Here is a 19,845-nt window from a genome sequence, read left to right on the forward strand (position 1 = left end):
CCTCAAGGTATCTCATTCAGTCATTCTCATCTCAGTTCTCTCTCTTTTTCTCTAGAATTGAACTAAATACTAAATAGCATAATAGAAGTATCAAGTATGTGTATGTGATATTTTTTGCCAGTAAAGCAATTTATATTTATTTGACTTTATCTTTTTGTGTTTATTGTTATTGGATTCTTTATTATTGACCCAGTGACTCTATGACTAAGCCTTTTTGGCTTTTATGTTGTTTGTCTCTTGAGTGGGTTCGGGTGGGGTGAGGGCCAGGAGATTGTGTAAAAATGAATTTTATATGATAATTTATTATATCTCTCTTCCAAGTTAGTTTATCATTTTTTGAATTAATTTTTTTTTTTTGGGATTGAAATTAGGTGCCAAATAATGAGCAAATGACAAACAATTAATGCATTTTTTTAAGAAAAAGTTGTATGTCATTCAAAACTTAGGTAATCTGTAGAAACAAATGTTGATACTTCAATGTCTGATGAATGTCCCTCCAAATGTTCAAGAATTCAATCCAAAGGGATAGACCATGATTCAAGATCATGTAAATAAATATATGAATTCCCTATCAATGAACAAGATGAAATTCAACCTGCTTATCTCATAACAAGCTCATATCAACCTAGAAACGTCGAGTATTCATACAAATGAACGAAAAATTATCGTCGTAGTTTTCAATTTTTGTGGTTTGAATCACATGAAAATTAGTTGAATTATTCCTGGCTACGCCCAGGTAAATTATTATTGGTTCTCATTTGTTATTATTAACATTATTTCCTTTTTACCTATTTGAAACCTAGGCTTTGCTGTCAAATTGTTTTTAAAATATTGTATTTTTAGCATTTTCTTTTTTAAAAATCATATCCAAAAATTTTGGGGGATAGGGGGGAGTTCCAGTATTTTCTTTAAAAAATGTAAATTAGTAGGGATAATTATCATACTAATATATACTTGTTAGAGATATATTAGCCCATTAATATAAGTCCAAGCCTAATTCTACTTTGTGTGCAAGCCAAGTCTCCTACTTGTACTAGAAGTCTATTAGTCTAAGGTTTAGTCTACTATATATACACATGTTGTGGTTCATTGTAACAAGGATTTGTACTACACTTTAATATATTATTGATGTAGCCCTTTAGGGTTTCCTCCGTGGATGTAGGCCGTTAGGCTGAACCACGTAATCCTCGTGTGTTATTATGTTCTATACTTTATGCTTTCGCTTCCGCATCCATACTAATATATTCAACATGGTGTATCAATGCTAATATTTTACAATACTAATTTATTTTTTAGAAGATTTTTGGGGGGGAGGCGTGGGTCCACCACTGAAGAGTAGCCCTCATGACATGGACTGGTTTGAGGCTTGAGACTTAGTATCTGTTTGGATTCGGCGTTTGTTGCGTTTTGCGTTTGCGTTTCTTTTTTTTTTGCTGCAGCACGCGTCAAGGGGACAAATTTCACTGTTCATGCTACTATTCATGAATAGTAGCCGTATATATTTGACTTTTCAGCCCATTTTCATCATACCCATAGGTTCCTGCACTGTTCACGGGACCCATAAACTTCACTTTTCAGCAATTTTTTCATTAAAAATGGGTCCCTTGGTATTATTCACACATTTAAAAATTATTTCACTACAGTGTTTTCAGTTTTCAATTTTAGCAAAATAAGTTCTATCTAAACGGACCCTTAGGGGGTGTGTGTGAATGGATGAGGGTAAAGAGAGAAAAGAAGGTGAGAAGGGTAACCATCGCCACTGAAGAGTAGCCCTCGTGACATGGACTGGAGGGTTGATACTTGAGACTTAGGCTGAGTTTGGATATATAGGAATTATTGCGTCTGCATTTCACGTTTCAGCTTCTTCTTCTTCTTTTTTTTTCTCTGCCGCGTTTCAGACTGAGGGGACAAATGCTACTGTTCATGAACAGTAGCCGCATTTTGTTGACTTTTTAGCTCTTTTTAGCACATCTGTGGGTCCCGTGTATTGTTCACAGGACCCACAAACTTCACTTTTCAGAATTTTTTTTATTAAAAATAGGTCACACGGTACTATTTACACATTTAAAAATTATTTTGCTACAGTGTTTTCAGTTTTCAGCAATAAGTTCTATCCAAACGGACTCGAGGGTGTGTGTGAATGAACGAGGGTAGAGAGAGAAAAGAAGGGGAGGTGGGTACCCACCGCTACTTGTACCACTACTACAAGATATGTTTTAAAGGAAGATAAGGAGATTTGATTAGAGAGAAGAAGAAAGAATAAAGAGGATGCCGTTGAAAAAGGGTGTAAAGAAAAGAAAAAAGTTTTTTCTTTTCTTTTTAAGTTCCAAAAGGAATCAGAATGCATCAGCTACTAGCCTACTACACTACAAAAATAAGCACAAAGCGCGGACCCTTTCCTGAAAAGTTTGAATGTGAATCAGAATGGTAAGCTAAGCGACAATCCAAAAAGTATACTCTTTCATGATCACAACAATGGACGACCAATTTTCTCGGCAGTCGCGTTGGGGCCACCTACTGCGAAAGTAGCACGCTAATTCTGTATTTTCACATTTGATTTTGGGACGGTAGTCTGGTGTAATATTTAGGGTATTGTACTGTATGTAATTATTATCTATGGTTGAGGTTAATAGTTGCAAAAAGTAATTTTAATTTCAATCATTAATTAAAAAAATTAAAATAATAATTAATAAAAGTAAAAAATAAATTCTAAAAAATATTTGTGAGAAAGAAGGAGGTGAATTGTACGGTGCTATACATTGCACCGGATCCTAATGCATCAGCGCTGACTGAGCTACGCTCCAAAGTCCAAACGCAGATAAGCATTTGCCAGCTTGGGCGGCCACCTGCCCAAAATATAAAATATTATCTCTAACGACTCTGCTAATATTTTTATGTCCCAGTCTCTGAGAAATAAATATTAAATACTTAAAAGTCTTACAAAACGTAACCATTTCTTGAACCATTCTCTCTCCAATATATTCTAGAAATCCATTTTCATTTGCTGCATCTATTACATTTACATTTTCATCAGATCTTTCTCTCTTCTTGTTCAGAAATCTCGATGGCTCTTCTGACCAACAGAGGAGACTCCTCTTCTTCTTTCACACGCCAATGCAGATATGATGTTTTCTTGAGTTTTAGAGGCGAAGATACTCGCAATGGTTTCATCAGCAACTTGAATGGAATTTTGCGTTATCATGGTATTAACACCTTCATTGATGATGAGCTCCAAAGAGGAGAAGAAATTTCTGCAGAACTTCTTGAAGCCATTGAAGGTTCAAAGATTTCAATAATTGTATTCTCTAAAAACTATGCAGCATCGTCTTGGTGTTTGGATGAACTTGTCAAGATTTTTGAATGTAAGAAGAATGGTCAAATTGTGCTACCAGTTTTTTACAAGGTGGATCCCTCAGAAGTACGTAATCAAAAAGGGAAGTACGGAGAAGCACTTGTAAAACATGAAAAAAAATTCAAGGATAAAATGAGCAAAGTGCAGAGATGGAGGGCAGCTCTAAATGAAGCTGGCAATATATCTGGTTGGCATTACAAAAATGAGTATGTATTTAATCACTATTTGGCTATCACTTAGAACCAATTAATTTTATTGTTAAACAACTCCCAAGAAAAACCTTATTGTTGAATCTTTTTTATTTGGGTATTATAAAATTACTAGTCGCAAACTTCTGCTTTGTGCGTGATAATTTTTTAGGTAAAATACTATTTTACTCCCTAAACTTTATAAGAGTTAAAAAAAAAAAAAAATAGTTTTATCATATTTTTCATAATCTTGTCTATAACATTTCTTACCACTATCATATATTTACTAGTTAATAATTTGCATAACATAGACATTAAATAAGGGGTGTTCATTAGATTTTTTTTAAAGTCATGGTATATGAAAATTATGGTTATATATATAAGGTTAAATGAAATGTCAAAAATGAGATTATAAAATTTTCCAACTTTATTTCTAATATGATTTCTAAATTACTAAAGAACATCTCATTTTTAGTTATGATAAGAATCATTTCCCTAGTTAGAATTTGATTAGTTTTAAGTTTAAAATTTATATTATTATATTTAATTGTTGATTATTGATTTAATTAAGTGAATGTAATGGTTGATTTTATTGCACTATAAAGTCTTCAATGTCCTTTGTATATTCATCTCTATATTATTTCTTACTCCTCTTAACCACTTTTATAATTTCCAAATAATGGTTACTAATTGATGTTTTATTTCATTACTTTTTTTCTTTCTTCATTTATGCTTTATTACTTTGTATGTTCCCCTAGTTGTAATTTTTATGGTTATCAATAAGAAATAGATATCATGGATGACTTAAATAGTTATAAATGAAGTTACGTTAGTGGTATGTCAAAGGTCTTTTTTTTTTTTCCCCTTTTGAATTTTCAAGGAAATATGAAAGTCATTTCTCCAGTTTGGTCTCAATCAATTAAAACATCCATTATATCTTAATGGAAGTAGTAATGAGCCTTAATTTTTTTTTTTTTAATGTATGAAGTGGTTAGGTTAGTGGTATGTCAAAGTAAAATAAAAAAAATCAAAAAAAAAATTCCAAAAGGTTTTTTTTGAAAAAAGAAATTGTGACTTTTTGAATTTTAGAAATATGATTGTTTTAATTTCCTTGTTATAAACATCTAAATTAAAGTAGATGAATATATAAATGCAAAATTATATGTGAAGTTACAACTGCACAAGATAAATATGTATAGATAATATTTATATATATATATAATTTTTTTTTTTGTTTTTGATTATTCAAGAATCATTATTTCATTTTTTATTTATAAATATCAAAATTAAAAATTTAATTAAAATAGATGAATATGTAAAGGTAAAATTATATGAAAAGTTAAAACTACCCAAGATAAACATTTAACTACTGGTATTTGAAAACTAAAAGTATGTTTGATTGCTTTAGTTGGAACTATATAACTACGCAAATACTGTTGCAAGTGGTTTCATCATTTGCAAATTTTCAAGTTTGGTAGTCTTACAGAATAGATATTTCATTTTGCAAAAATTTTTACATGAACTCCTCTTGTGTGACAACTTTTTTTTTTTTTCTCTCTAAAACAACTTAAGAATATTAAGACATAAGTTACCACATTTGGTAGCTTTAAAATACGTCAATGATATAAAAAGTAGAAAATGTTTAATTATTTTAAAAAAAATTTAGTAGATTGTAATACAAAACGTTTTTTTCTCAATTTTTTTATGTAACTTTTTCCATAAGATCAATATTGTTGGCATCCTTTAAAGATGATACATAATATTTTTGAGAAGAAGAAGAAGAAACAAAGACGATGCTAACATATAATATAAAATTATTGAGTTTGCATGATTTAAATTTGTGGCAGAAAAAAAAAAAATCTATGATAAAGGTTTTTATCTAAATGATATATATGGCAAAAAAAAAATTCCATTCTCAATAGCCTTTTAAGTCTACAAATTGCTTTTATTTAACAAAAAAAAAATTGGTCTACAAATTGCTTAATCTATGGGCCTAGACACATTCAAAGAGTGTTATCTAAACTATAAATTTTTATATGATCCTTTATCACACATATATTTTGATTTTCTTAAAGGAAGGCAGGTGTGTGTCTAGCCATTTTATTCTTGAATAAAATAAGATGAGAAGAAAAAAGAGTCAAATTTATAGTAAGATGTTGAGAATAAGAATAGTCAAAATAAAAGAAGATAAAAGGGTAGAAAGAGAATGATATTAAGGTAGAAAGTAGTGGGAAGATGAAGAGGTAAAATGGAGGGAGAGTTTTAGAAAATTAATAATAAAAATAATGGTTAAAAAACATTTTAATTTTTAAATAATAGATTTTTTTTTTGGAGAAAAACAGTTTAAGTTACCTTAAATAATTTCTTAAATAATAGAGTTTTAAGTTACCTTAAATGAGAAACTATTTAAAAAAATATATAGGAGAAATTGGAAATAAGAAAGATAATGACGTGACTGCTGATGTTACTCAACTGAAGCGTAGTAACAATAAATGCTACGTTTCAACTTTTAGATATATATAGATAGATTATATTTTGATCATATCTTTTTTATTTTTTTTTATTTTTTTTATATACAAGATAGAAATTATACTCTAGCCTAATCTAAGTGTATATATGTGTGAAGCTCTCTCTTGAAAACTTGAACCCTGGCCCATGCCCCCTCCCTCCACACCCCACAAGAACTTTGTACTTATTGAATGACCATCACGCCAAGGGTGCGTGATGGTATCATATCTTTTATTAGTGAGCTAGCTAGGCTACAAGGTTCAATGATAGAAAGGGAAGAATATATGATGGACAATCTTATCAATTAATTTGAAGCTTGTCTCATGTAATGTTTAAAATATTTTCCAAAACTTTCTTAATAAAATCATTGAAGTGTTAGAAGTAGATATTCAATAAATTTGTTTCCTTTCCAAAGCATGTTTTCCATAACTCCTTGTGCTAAAATCCTAAAATTTATTTCCTAACTGAACAAAAAAAGTGTTCATACCGATAATAGGTTCTTAGATCTTTGAATTACATGCAATTTAATTTAATTAACAAAAAATAATTTGTAGTTCACAAGTTAAACATTTTGACTTCAATTTAGGATCATATTTCTATATTCTAACATGTTTTAAATGTTTTTTGATTAACAGTTACCCACAATTTAGGTTTATCCAAGAAATTTTTGAAGAGATATCAAGTGCTAAATTAAACAGTACACGAGTATTTCTTGTTAAATACCCAGTTGGAATAGACTCTCGTGTAGAGGAAATCATTTGGCGTTTGGATATTGAGTCAAATGATGTTCGCATGTTAGTGATCCATGGTCTTCCTGGAATAGGTAAGACAACAATTGCAAAAGCTATTTTTAACTTAATTGCATTTCGTTTTGAAGGAAGCAGCTTTCTAGAGGATGTTAAAGAAAACTCAAGAACAAAGGATGTCATAATCCAACAACAAGAGGCATTATATTCTGATATCTTAGGGGGTAAAAATTTGAAGGTGCATGGTGTATCTAAAAGAATGAATGTGATAATAGCAATGCTTCAATGTAAAAGGATTCTTTTAATTCTTGATGACGTCGACAAATTGGTCCAAGTAGAAAATTTGCTTGGAAAGTGCGATTGGTTTGCTTCTAGAAGCAGAATCATTATCACAACAAGGGAGGAAAAGTTGTTATCGACCCTTCAAGAAGATTGTCATTTAACTTACTATAACTACAGGGTTAAGGAATTAGATGAACATGAATCTCGTGAACTGTTTTGTCGACATGCATTCAAAAGGAACAAGCCTACAGAAGATTATTTAGAGCTTGTAGACCAATTTATCCATTATGCCAAAGGCCTTCCATTAGCGCTAAAAATAATAGGTGTTGATTTGTACAAGAGAAATATACATTTTTGGAAAAGTTCATTAGATAAGTACAAAAGAATTCCTAATCCAGATATTCAAGAAGTACTCAAAATAAGCTACAATGGATTAGACCAAACTCAACGGAATATTTTTCTTGATATTGCATGTTTCCTCAAAGGATTCTACAAGAATATTGTTGTAGATATATTACAAAGTTGCAACTTCTATGACCCATATTATGATATTGAAAAACTTATCGATAAATCTCTCATTGTTGTTACTGAAGATGACAAATTATTGATGCATGACTTGATACGACAAATGGGTTTAGAAATTGCTCGACAAGAATCAGATGGTTCAAATAAACATAGAAGACTATTGTGTTATGAGGATGAACCTGAAATACTAACGGGAAATACGGTATAAGTTATTTTGATTTACGTTTTTCCTTTTTCCTTTTTTTTTAATGAGGCAAATTTATTAAATTTTTATTTGTTTTCTTTAATTTTATATTTTTAATGCTGATATTATTGAAATTTAATAATCATAATTTTTGTTGTGTAACATGATTCTTTGTCCAATCAGGGGTCGTATGAAATTCGAGGCATAACATTGTGCTTACCACAACCAGGAAACATGCAATTGGATCTTAGAAAGATGAAAAGTCTAAAGTATCTTAAAGTTCGTAATGTAGTTTGTGAAGACCTTAAATATCTTCCCAATGGGTTAAGGTTACTTGATTGGAATGAATTTCCTTTATCTTCCTTACCATCCAACTTAGAACTTGAAAAACTCGTTACACTGAACATGCCACAAAGCCAAATTGAATTGGACATGCATTTTGAGGTATGATCATTAGCATTTATAAATTCCTATTAGGCTTTTGTTAACTTTGGTTGAGAGCACCTTATTATGTTAAAGTTTGTACAATATTTTTTTTCTCAAAAAATTTCTATTTCTTCTACAGAGTTGTCGGTTCGAAACATTGAAATATATGCTTTGCTCAAGTTGTAAAAACATTACAAGAGTACCTGACCTATCAGTGATCGCCCCAAAATTAAAGGTGTTGGATCTTTACGAGTGTGAAAATTTAGTTGAGGTTCATGAGTCTGTTGGACTTCTTGAGGAGCTTGAATACTGGGGACTCGCCAGATGCAAAAATCTCAGAATTTTTCCAAGAAACCTCCGGTTGAAATCTCTTAAAACTTTTTCTCTTGTGGGCTGTGAGAGTCTTGAGAAGTTTCCTGATATTCCGCAAGGTGCTGAAAGTCTCACTTGCCTTCGTACGTTAAGCATAGGTTCTAAAACACTTCCGAGTAGCATCTCTAATTTACGAAATCTTGTGGTGCTTCGTATGGATCATTGTGAAAATTTTCCAAAGGACATGTATACTCCTGGTTGCTTCCCCAAATTAGAACGTTTGTATTTCCTTAATAGCAATACTAATACCCTCCCCGAAATCGCTAGCAAATTTCCTAAATTAAAGGTCCTTGATCTTCCAGGCTGTTGGAAGCTTCAGAAAATTTCAAGGCTTCCACCATGTATAGAGTTTGTAAGTGTAAGAGGGTGCAGTTCCTTGGATTCACAATCAAGAAGAAGGTTATTGAGTCAGGTCGTTCCCTCTCTTTCTCTTTCTCCATCTCTCTCACTCTCAAAGTTATAGAAAGAAACAATTTTTGTTAACTTTTCCAAATACAATATGTCACTCAATTTGCTAAACCGAAGTTTTTTAACTTTGTTAATTGCAAACAGTTTGGAGAATTTCTAGGGCTTCCACAAAATTTAGTATGTGCAAGTGGATTAATACGACAACAAGACTCTGTATCTGAAATGAACTTTGAATCTGAATCAGAATTTGAACTTGATGAAGCTACATCTGAAACGGGCTCTGCATCTGAACTTGATGATCTTGTACTTCCAAATAATTGTAACCTTCTACTTCCAGGAACTACAATTCCAAAGTGGTTCAACCATCAAAATATTGGAAGCTCCATATCATTCTCGGTTGGTCGGAAATTTCCAACATTTGCTTTGTGTGTTGCTTTAAAAGTGGAAATGAAGGTTGATGTGCCATATGCAAGTGAAGTGTTTCATTGTTCTATCCATGTTTTGGTCAATGGTTATGAAAAATGGCTTGTGTTTTTTGATTTTTCTTTAGGTCCATCATCCTCTTTTCTGTGGTTTCACTATAGAAGAGACAGCTCATTGGAAGGAATAATTTTAGATGATTGGAATGATGTTAAGCTTCTATGCGAAGTTTCAAATTATGATCCTAAATTAGCAGAAGTTTCCATAGAAAGGTGCGGGGTCCATGTAGCATGCATCTGTCCCCTGCAAAATTCCACTGCAGTTAATTTTGATGTGTCATGTGATCAAAAGAAAGTGGGGTTGGCAGTGGTTCTCGGAGATCAAGAGGGTAATGGCAGAGCAATCAGACGTGGGATAAGGCTCTGTGGTAAGATGGGCAATGCCATTGGCAAAAGAGGAGAGACCTGACCAAGTTGTGATAAAGGGTATAAAGGTAAGCACAAGTATTTGATAAAGCGTTACTGTGGGCTGAATGAAATAACTCAATATATCTATTATCTATAAAAAACGGTAAAGATTACACAATTGGATTGCTATTTCTCTTCCCTTTTATTTATTTATTTATTTATTTATTGTAGTTGGACGAATCTGATCTAGAGATAATCTTTATCTTGTTAACTGGTTGTTGAGGAAGCTGTGAATGGAAGAGCAAAATGAAGGATATTTCAGCTATGGCTTCTTCTTCATATGGAAATGGGGTTGGATAATAATGTCGCCCACAGACTCATAATAGTCTAGTGTTTCCTGTAAACGTTCCCCCAACAGTAGAGAGGGCCTCGGACTTGATGGTGCATCTAGGACGCTGACTTCAATCCAAGCCCAAAGAAATGAGAACCTCTTGATTCAAATTCAAAGAAATATGACGAGGTACTATTATTACATTGAAACTATTTTTCTATTATGTTTTTAAGTGTTAAGGAGTGTCTCTCTCTTTAGTTTTATTATTTTGTTTGCATCTTTGAGTTTGACTGCTTTTGTGACTTCTCTCACTATAAATTAACTATCTCATTCGTATGATTGAGCACATTAATGTAAAGAAAAATTGGAATTAATGAAAGAAATTAGTCATTTGATTTGCTGCTAAATTCTATTTATTTTAATGGTGTTGAGGATTCAAATTTCTTTTTGAAAAAATCTTGAAAGTTGTATAGGTCAGTGGACAAGTAAAGTATGGGCAGCTAATAAAGGAAACAATTATCTTTGCTTTTTTTTTTGGATACAAGATAGAATTCTACTCTAGCCTAATCTAAGTGTATATGTGTGTGAAGCTCCCTCCTGGAGACTTGAACCCCAGCCCTTGCCCCCCACACCCCACAAGCATTTATACTTGCAGAGTAACCACCGCACCAAGGGAATTTGCTCATTGAATGTATTAAACATAATATATTAAATCCTTTTATTTCTCAAATGGCATATATATATATATATTGACGAAGATCAATATCTAATGGGTCACACTCAAGAGGTTACTTATAGCTTGTAGTTGAATTTGGGCCATTGGATGATTTGAGGTGGAATTTAGGTTTTGGTTTTAATTTTGAGTGAATAAATAGTAAAATAAGCTGGCTTTTTAATTTGGAGCCAAAAGCACACTTATTTATTTATCTTCCTTTTCGTTGTTGGATGAATCCAATCTAGAGATAATATTTATCTTGTTAGCTGGTTTTTAAGGATACATCTAGGATTGCTCTATTTCAATTTTGCCATTATATTCTGAGCCAATAGAAGGATATGCAGCAAATGTCATTAACTTCATTGTAAATCCAGCTTGCAAGAAGGATATTTCAGCTTTGGCTTCTTCTTCAATTGGAAATGGGATTAGATAATAATGTAGCCCATAACCTCGTAAAATGGGCAATGGGGTCTAATCACTCTAGTCTAATGTTGCCTGTTAACGTTCCCCAACTTGGCCTTTATTTTTTGTTAAGTAACGAAAAATTTTTATTAAAAAGAAAACATAACAAGTACACTGGGTGTGTAGCCAGGGAAAAGTACAATTAATTCAAATTAGAATGCTCAAGCATATCTAAAAGAGTAAAACAAGGAGGAGAATGAAAAGAAGCACTCCAATCTAACAAAGTATGAAAGAAAAAAGCTTTAAATTCAAGGATAGTCCACTAACGACCCTCAAAACTTCGAGAATTTTGTTCTTGCCAAAGACACCACATAATGCAATGAGGCATAGCATTCCAGAAATCTATGTTTCTATGTCTGCCGAAATAACCCTGCCAAGCTGCGAACATTCAATATCAGTATAATCTATTGAAGTCCAAATAAACAGGACGTCATTGTCCATAGCTCAAAGCTATAGGGCAAAAAAGAAGAAAATGATCCATGGACATTGACCTCAATCCAAGTCTACTACCGTAGAAATGAGAACATCTTGATTCAAATTCAAAGAAATATGACAAGCTTATATTATTACCTTGAAACGTTTTTCTATTATGTCATTTCGTATCAAAGAATGTCTTATTCTTTAGTTTGATTGTTTTGTCTGCACTTTTGATAGCTTTTATTGCTTCTCTAAGTATAACTTAACTAGCTCATTCATAAGATTGGGAACCATCCAATTTGAAAGAAAATTAATGTAAATAAAAATTGAAACTAGTGAAATAACATTTGATAGTATTCTGTGGTAGTACCTTCCCTCATTGCTTTTTTAAAGATAAAATTATGTTACCTTTATCTCATTTAATGTAAGGGTTCCTGTTTTGTCTAATAGCTGGTGTTGAGGATTATTTTAAATTCATAATTGTAATTCTTAGGAGGCTTATATTTAAAGCACTCCTCTTCTCTGATAAAATTCCTCATTTACTTATTAGAAATAAATTGTTTGATTGTTCTCTACCCTGTGCTATTCCAAGTTTGTTTGTCTGTTAAGATTGATAATCAGCACGACCATTAGTCTTTGTTCCAAATTCCTTATTCTTTGTCTCTCATAAACAAGGGGTGGATGTTGAAGTGATGGGTTTAATATGAATTGTGTGAATGATTTGTACTTACCAATCAAAACAACAACATAATCGCTGAATTCTGTTTATGAAGCACGGGACGAGAAAACTAAGATAGGGAGCTCTGCTTTTTGAAGGCTACTAATTAATGCCCCACTGCTCCCAATTGTAATTTACTTATCAAAAGAAAAAATGTTTAGCCCTGGATTGCCATTTTTCAGGATGAGTCAAGAAGATGCTTGGTGTGAGCACTATTTTTTTTATTTATTTATATTTTCCTTCATATTTTTGACCATTGTACAACAACAACAACAAATCCCAAATATTTGGGGTCAGTTATGGATCCTCAACAAATAGTGTGGACCTTTATTTCATATCGTACTTTGGAAGAATCTAAACTACAGACTGTTTGTGCGCCTTACTTTCAAGTCATCTGGCTACTTTTATACAATACTAACTCTATAATTCTCTTAACCTTAATCTGGTTATGACAATAGGATATAAAGGAATTTTAATCATCTTTCATTCGTAAAATTTTAGGAAAAAGATAAATCACCACAGCATGGGTAGAGAATAAAATCAGTCTGACCTGTTTTCAAAATCCCACAAGGAAAATTTGAGTTGCATGACAACAATATGCTACTTTGCTATTCTTGTCCATGAGTCATCCATCTACTTTTATATCAAACTAATTGTGTACTTTTGTAAAAAAAACTTGATCCTAAACAAAATTAGGACATAAAAGTAATTTATAAATCTTGAAGTTCGATAGCAGAAAAAAGAATTATAGAATCTGGTTTTGGTGATTGACAACTTCTTGATGATGGACATTGAATTTTTGTCCAGAAATAAAATCGATGAGGGAATTTTATGGTACTAATGAACTCCTAACATGGGTTGCAACATTTCTTATGCAGCTTCTTGCATTTTTGGTCTGCTGGTACCTACAGACTACAGCGTTATAGGCCAAGCCGCGTTCACATTCACTTATTTTTCTGTCTTGTCGTTTTATACAGAATAAGAATAATCATCACATTGTGCTCTGTATTGGTTGTCAAGGTGAATCTTATACTTCATTGAATGCATTATTGCTCTTGTTTGAGAATATGATTGGGGGATCCCTCTCCTGAAGATTTTATGATTTCCTTTTTCAGGCTTGTATTATGTATAAATTCTTGGTTATGCGTGCAGGTTGAGAATTTTGGCTATTACCTTCTCCATTACTATGTTCTCATACGCTGGAATACTCGCGTTAGCTGGCTTTTGTAGCAAATTCGTTTATTTTTATGGTATGTATGCTCTTTACACATGGTTTGTTTCCCAAACTTTGGCTAAGATTGATGCACTATCATTTTAATTAATACTCAACACAGGCCGAAGCAAGTTTTTTGAGTCATTTTATGCTTCTCCTCATATGCACCATCATATGCGTCTGTCACGGATTGTTTCTAGGCAAGCAGGTTTCCTACTGGAATATGCAAAATGATGTGTAAAGCTTTCATGAAATGTATTTATCTATATTTTTCTTTGTAGCCTTAGCACAATACAAATTTGGAATGTGACATATTGCACATTGACTTCAATACGTTTTCTGTTCTTTTATTACAATAGTATCAAGATTCTTTTATTCTGCCATTGTTGTGATCTTTTATGATGATTAGTTTCTGATGTCACCGGCCACTGCTTTGATATTCCTGCCCTTGAATCATCCAGCCACCTCTATATCAAATTAATTGTGTACTTACATATCAGAGGGTATTCTTCAAGGTTGTCATAAACCTGCTTCTTACATCCGATAACATTTTATAATGAAACAAAAGCATTTTATAACGAAACAAACAGAACCTTAAACCATGTTGTATTGATTAGATTTTTTTTTTTTCTTTTTTTTTTTTTTCTTTTCATGAAGAGAATATTGCTTATGGTCTGGTATTTTGAATGATAGGAAACGGGAAATTGCTGTGTAAATATCAACCTGCCATACTGGGCAATATTGAATAGTACTAATGAAAACTTTGATTCAGATCCAAACAATTTTATTTTTAGGCCCACGAGTCACGACATGCTCTTAATTTTGGTCTTGCAAGTCATCTAGAAGCGGATTACAATTTTGTAGGCAAGGGATTGCTTGAAACTTTCCTAGATCCAAATTTCCTAAAGTTAGCGCATACCCAACAAAGAAATTTCCTCTGGGTCCAAATGTTTGAAAATGAATTAGAACGTGTCAGCTAAACTCCAACAGTTTGAAAGTGAATCAGAATGATAAGCAAAGCGACCAATTTTCTATTTTTATCACATTACACGTTTGGGCCACCAACTACGAAAGTTGTACGCTACTACTGTAATTTCACATTTGACTCTCTGAGTCTTCTACTCTTCTTGGCCTCACAACAGCTACCTAAAATCTAAATAACATGTGGCTCAAAAAAAAAAAAAAAAAAAAAAATCTAAATAACATTCATTTCCTTCACTCTGCCGTACCCATTCTCTCTCAAACCATTGAGAAATACATCTTTATAAGTTTTCATTCCCTTGGCTTTCTTAAAGTCATAAAACATTTCCAATTTCATCACCTCTTTCTTTCTCCTCTTTCTTTTAGATCTTCTCAACTGTCTATATATCCAAATTACAATGGCTCTTCTAACCAACAAACAAGCCTTCTCTTCCTCTTTTACCCAACGATGCAAATATGACATGTTCTTGAGTTTCAGAGGAGAAGATACCTGAAACGGTTTTACTAGCAATTTAAACGGTATTTTGCATCATAATGGTATTAACACCTTCATGGATGATGAGCTCCAAAGAGGAGAGAAAATTTTCACTGAACTTCTCGAAGCTATTGAAAGTTCAAAGATTTCGATAATTGTATTCTCTAAAAACTATGCAACTTTCGCTTAGTGTTTGGATGAACTTGTCAAAATTCTTGAGTGTAAAAAGAATGGCCAAGTGGTGTTTCCAGTGTTTTATGAGGTAGATCCATCAGATGTACGTAATCAAAGGGGGGAAAGTTTGGAGAAGCGCTAGCAAAATATGAAGAAAATTTCAAGTATGACACAAACAAGGTGCAAAGATGGAGGGCCGCTCTAAATGAAGCCGGCAATTTATCTGGTTGGGATTACAAAAATGAGTATGTATTTAATCACTACTTTATTATCACCACAAAATTTTACTACTAAAAAACAACTCCCAAAAGCTATATTGTTTGTTTTCAAATTTTTTTTTTATGAAACTATTATATTTGATCATATCTTTTATTACGGGGCTAGTTAAACTACAACGGTCAACGATAGCAAGAGAAGAATATATTATTGATAATCTTATCAATTAATTAAAAGCTTCTCTCACATAATATTTAGAAAATCTTCTTTTCCATGCATCTTTGTGCAAAAAGACTAATATTGATATCCTAGCTCAACAATAAAAAATAAAAAAAATATATTTGTATTGACAGTTTAGATCTATGAATTACGTGCCATTTAATTTAATTAACAAAATTTCAGTTGTAGTTCAAAAGCTAAACAAAATTAACAATTTTGAATTCAATTTAGGATCATATTTCTATTTCTAACATGTTTTTTTTTAATGCTTTGTGATTGGCAGCCTCCCTCAATTTACATTTATCCAAGAAATTTTTGAAGAGATCTCAAGTGCTAAATTAAATTGTTCACAAGTATTTGTTGTTAAATACCCAGTTGGAATAGACTCTCGTGTAGAGGAAATAAGTTGTTGCTTAGATATTGAGTCAAATGATGTTCGTGTGTTAGTGATCCATGGTCTTCCTGGAATAGGTAAGACAACAATTGCAAAAGCTATTTTTAACTTAATTGCATATCATTTTGAAGGAAGTAGCTTTCTAGAGGATATTAGAGAAAACTCAAAAACAAATGATGGTGTACTCCAACTACAAGAGGCACTTTATCATGAGATCTTAGGGGGTAGAAATTTGAAAGTGCATGGTATATCTAAAAGAATCAATGTGATAATGGAAAAGCTTCATCACAAAAAAATTCTTTTAATTCTAGATGATGTGGACAAATTAGTCCAAGTAGAAAATTTGCTTGGAAAATGCAATTGGTTTGCTTCTGGAAGTAGAATTATTATCACAACAAGAGAGAAATCGTTGCTATCTACTCTACGAGAAGATTGTCATTTAATTTACTATAAGGTTAAGGAATTAGATGAACATGAATCTCGTGAACTCTTTTTTCAACATGCATTCAAAAGAAACAAGCCTACAGAAGATTATTTGGAGCTCATACACCAATTTGTAGTTTATGCCAAAGGACTTCCATTAGTTCTAAAAATAATAGGTGCTGATTTATATGACAAAAATTTACGTTGTTGGAAAAGTGCATTAGATAAGTACAAAAGAATTCCTAATTCGGATATTCAAGAAGTACTTAAAATAAGCTATGATGGATTGGACCAAATTCAACGGGATATTTTCCTTGATATTGCATGTTTTCTTAAAGGATTCTACAAGAATTTGGTTGTAGATATATTACAAAGTATCAATTTTCATGACCCATACTATGATATTGAAAAACTTATCAATAAATCTCTCATAGTTGTTGCAAATGATGACAAATTATTGATGCATGACTTGATACAACAAATGGGTTTGGAAATTGCTCGACAAGAATTAGAAGTGTCAAAAAAACATAAAAGGCTATCGTGTTATGAGGATGCTCTTGAAGTACTAAATGGAGATACGGTATAAGTCCTTTTGATTTACCTTTTCCCTTTTCTCACAATGCAAATGTAATTAATTTTTTCTCATTATGTTTGGTTTATCATTTTCATCTTGAAGATGATTTTGTTTTAAATTTAATAATCATATGTTCTGTAGTCTAACGTGATTCATGTGATTCTTTGTCCAATTAGGGATTAGATGAAATTCGAGGCATAACATTTTCCTTGCCACAACCAAGAAAGATGCAATTGAATTTTGGAAAGATGAAAAGTCTCAAATATTTAACAATTCGCAATGTAATTTGTGAAGACCTTAAATCTCTTCCCAATGGGTTAAGGTTACTTGATTGGAATGAATTTCCTTTATCATCCTTGCCATCCACCTTTGAACCACAAAACTCGTTGCACTTAATATGCTAGGGAGCCACATTGAACTGGACAAGCATTTCGAGGTATAATCATAGCATTTATAAATTCTTATTAGTTTTTTTTTAATGAGTACCTTTAGAGAATAAGTTAACGTTCTTTTTTTTCTTTTTGGTGCTAAAACCAATCCATGCATTTATTACTATATAAAATAAAATTTCTATAAATTTTTTTAATAAATAAAACCAAATTGTGCAAAAATATTTTAAAATGTACACATAACCATAAAGAATTTATGGTGCAAATCAATGAACTATTGACAAATGTTATTTAAAAAAAAAAAAAAAAAAAGAGTAGTGCTTTAGATTTTACAAGTTTTACTATATTGAACATTCAAATTCAAGTGTCACAAATTATAAAGAGACATTCAAATATTTATTTATGAGGTGGTTGAAGCCCACCAATCACATTCATTGCCACATTAATTTGAAAGCTTTATGTTTATAAAATTGTAGTACTTTTAGCATTATTATTTTAAAAGTGTGTATTATAATTCATAATTGAACAGTTATTATTTCTTAACATATGCTCTTAGCTTTTTTTTCTTTTTTGAAATGAGCTCATGGCCTTATTTTGTTTTCTTTTTACTAATAAATTTTAAAAAAAAAATTCTTCTTTTGCAGAGGTGTCGTTTGAAACAATGAAATATATGGATTTCAGATATTGTAAAAAAATTACAAAAGTACTCGACTTATCAATGATTGCCCCAGACACAAAGCAGTTGAACCTTTTTAGATGCATAAATTTAGTTGAGATTCATCAGTCCGTGGGACTTCTTGAAAAGCTTGAATTATGGAATCTCAGTAAATGCCGAAATCTTAGAATTTTACCAACAAAGCTCCAGTTGAAATCTCTTAAAAGGTTTTATCTCCTTGGCTCTAAAAGTCTTGAGCAAGGAACGGAAAGATTAGCGTTTCTTTCATCAATAGGATACCTCACTAGCCTTCGTGACTTATCAATAAGTTCAAAAAACGTGAAAGATGTTCCAAGTAGCATCTCTCATTTACAAAATCTTAGGTGCAGGCTCTCTATGTTTGATTGTGAAGAATTTCCAAAAGTTATGGATACCCCTGGTTGCTTCCCCAATTTAGAACATCTAGATATCTTTTACAGCAACTTTACTACCCTCCCTGAAATTGCTATCATATTTCCCCAATTAAAGATTCTAGGGCTTAAGTGTTGCTGGAACCTTCCGAAAATTCCAAGACTTCCTCATTGTATACAGGTTGTAGATGCAATAGGTGTGATTCGTTGAATTCACAATCAAGAAGAAGGTTATTGAATCAGGTCTCTCTTTCTTTCTCTCAAAGTTATAGAATTTTTTTTTTTTGTTAATTGAAGATTATTACTAAATTTGCTAAACTGAAGTTTCTTAATTTTGCTAATGGCAAGCAGTTTGGAGAATTTATAGGGCTTCAACAAAATATCATATGTGCAAGGGGAATATGGCATCAGGATTCTGATTCTGAAACAAACTTTGAATCAGAATCAGAATCAGAATTTGATTTCAATGAAGCTACATCTGAAACAGGCTCTGCATTCGAAACGAACTCTAATCCTGAAGCGGACAATGAATCTGTATCAGAATTTGAAGTCGATGAAGCTACATCTGAAACGGGCTTGACATGGAAACTTTATGATTCTTATTCACTTGCACTTCCAGGAACTAAGATTCCAAAGTGGTGGTTCAACCATCAAAGTGTTGGAAGTTCTGTATCATTCTCGGTCGGTCGGAAACTTCCATCATTTGCTTTCTGTGTTGCTCTAAAAGTTGAACTGAAGGATGATGTGCCATTTGAATTGCGTATAATTACCGGTTCTATCTACATGTACATCAATGGTTTTGAAAGATGTCTTGCGGATGCTAAATTTTGTTAAGATCCTTCATCTTTTATGTGGTTCCACTATAGAAGAGATAGGTCTTTGGAAGACATAATTCTAGGGGATTGGAATGACATTGAGATTCTATTTAAATGTTCAAATTATGATCCTAAGATGGCAAAAATTACAATAGAAAGGTGTGGAGTCCATGTATCATGCATTTGTCCTCCTGGCAACTTCGCAGCAAATAAGGTGGCCCAAATAAGAATTCATGAAAGACTCAAACCTTCTTTTGATGAAAGATTAAAATGTTTTTATGTAGAGTCGCTGCCGAAGTCCTCCCCTTTGAGAAAAAGCTCGTCAGGTGCTCAAAAACCCAAGATGCCCATTGCCCTCTTTGTGAAACAGGAGAAGATTCTCTTTTACATCTATTTCAAACTTGTCCCTACGCCAAAGGAGTATGGTATGGTGGTGGATGGGGTTT

General features: G+C 32.2%; 2 protein-coding genes across 5 annotated transcripts; both read left to right on the forward strand.

The window, feature by feature from the left end:
* Window positions 1-2,951: 2,951 nt before the first annotated feature.
* Window positions 2,952-14,030, forward strand: LOC142629660 (TMV resistance protein N-like). 4 transcript variants are annotated; one of them, XM_075803689.1, is made up of 9 exons: window positions 2,952-3,558; window positions 6,684-7,803; window positions 7,969-8,229; window positions 8,351-8,995; window positions 9,136-9,904; window positions 10,050-10,338; window positions 13,340-13,481; window positions 13,614-13,711; window positions 13,796-14,030. In XM_075803689.1, the coding sequence occupies exons 1-5, from the start codon at window positions 3,065-3,067 to the stop codon at window positions 9,877-9,879; spliced, it is 3,264 nt and encodes a 1,087-aa protein (XP_075659804.1). In that variant the 5' UTR covers window positions 2,952-3,064; the 3' UTR covers window positions 9,880-9,904; window positions 10,050-10,338; window positions 13,340-13,481; window positions 13,614-13,711; window positions 13,796-14,030. The 4 variants fall into 4 exon arrangements, with proteins under 4 accessions (XP_075659804.1, XP_075659802.1, XP_075659805.1 ...); XM_075803687.1 differs by having other exon boundaries at window positions 13,614-14,030; XM_075803690.1 differs by lacking the exon at window positions 13,340-13,481.
* On the forward strand, window positions 13,280-19,308 carry LOC142628574 (disease resistance protein Roq1-like). Its single transcript, XM_075802644.1, has 8 exons — window positions 13,280-13,354; window positions 13,439-13,518; window positions 13,614-13,733; window positions 16,023-17,136; window positions 17,307-17,452; window positions 18,201-18,765; window positions 18,936-19,118; window positions 19,204-19,308. The coding sequence occupies exons 1-8, from the start codon at window positions 13,280-13,282 to the stop codon at window positions 19,306-19,308; spliced, it is 2,388 nt and encodes a 795-aa protein (XP_075658759.1).
* The last annotated feature ends 537 nt before the right edge of the window (window positions 19,309-19,845 follow it).

The sequence above is a fragment of the Castanea sativa genome, chromosome 3, assembly GCF_040712315.1.
Source record: "Castanea sativa cultivar Marrone di Chiusa Pesio chromosome 3, ASM4071231v1".
NCBI lineage: Eukaryota > Viridiplantae > Streptophyta > Magnoliopsida > Fagales > Fagaceae > Castanea > Castanea sativa.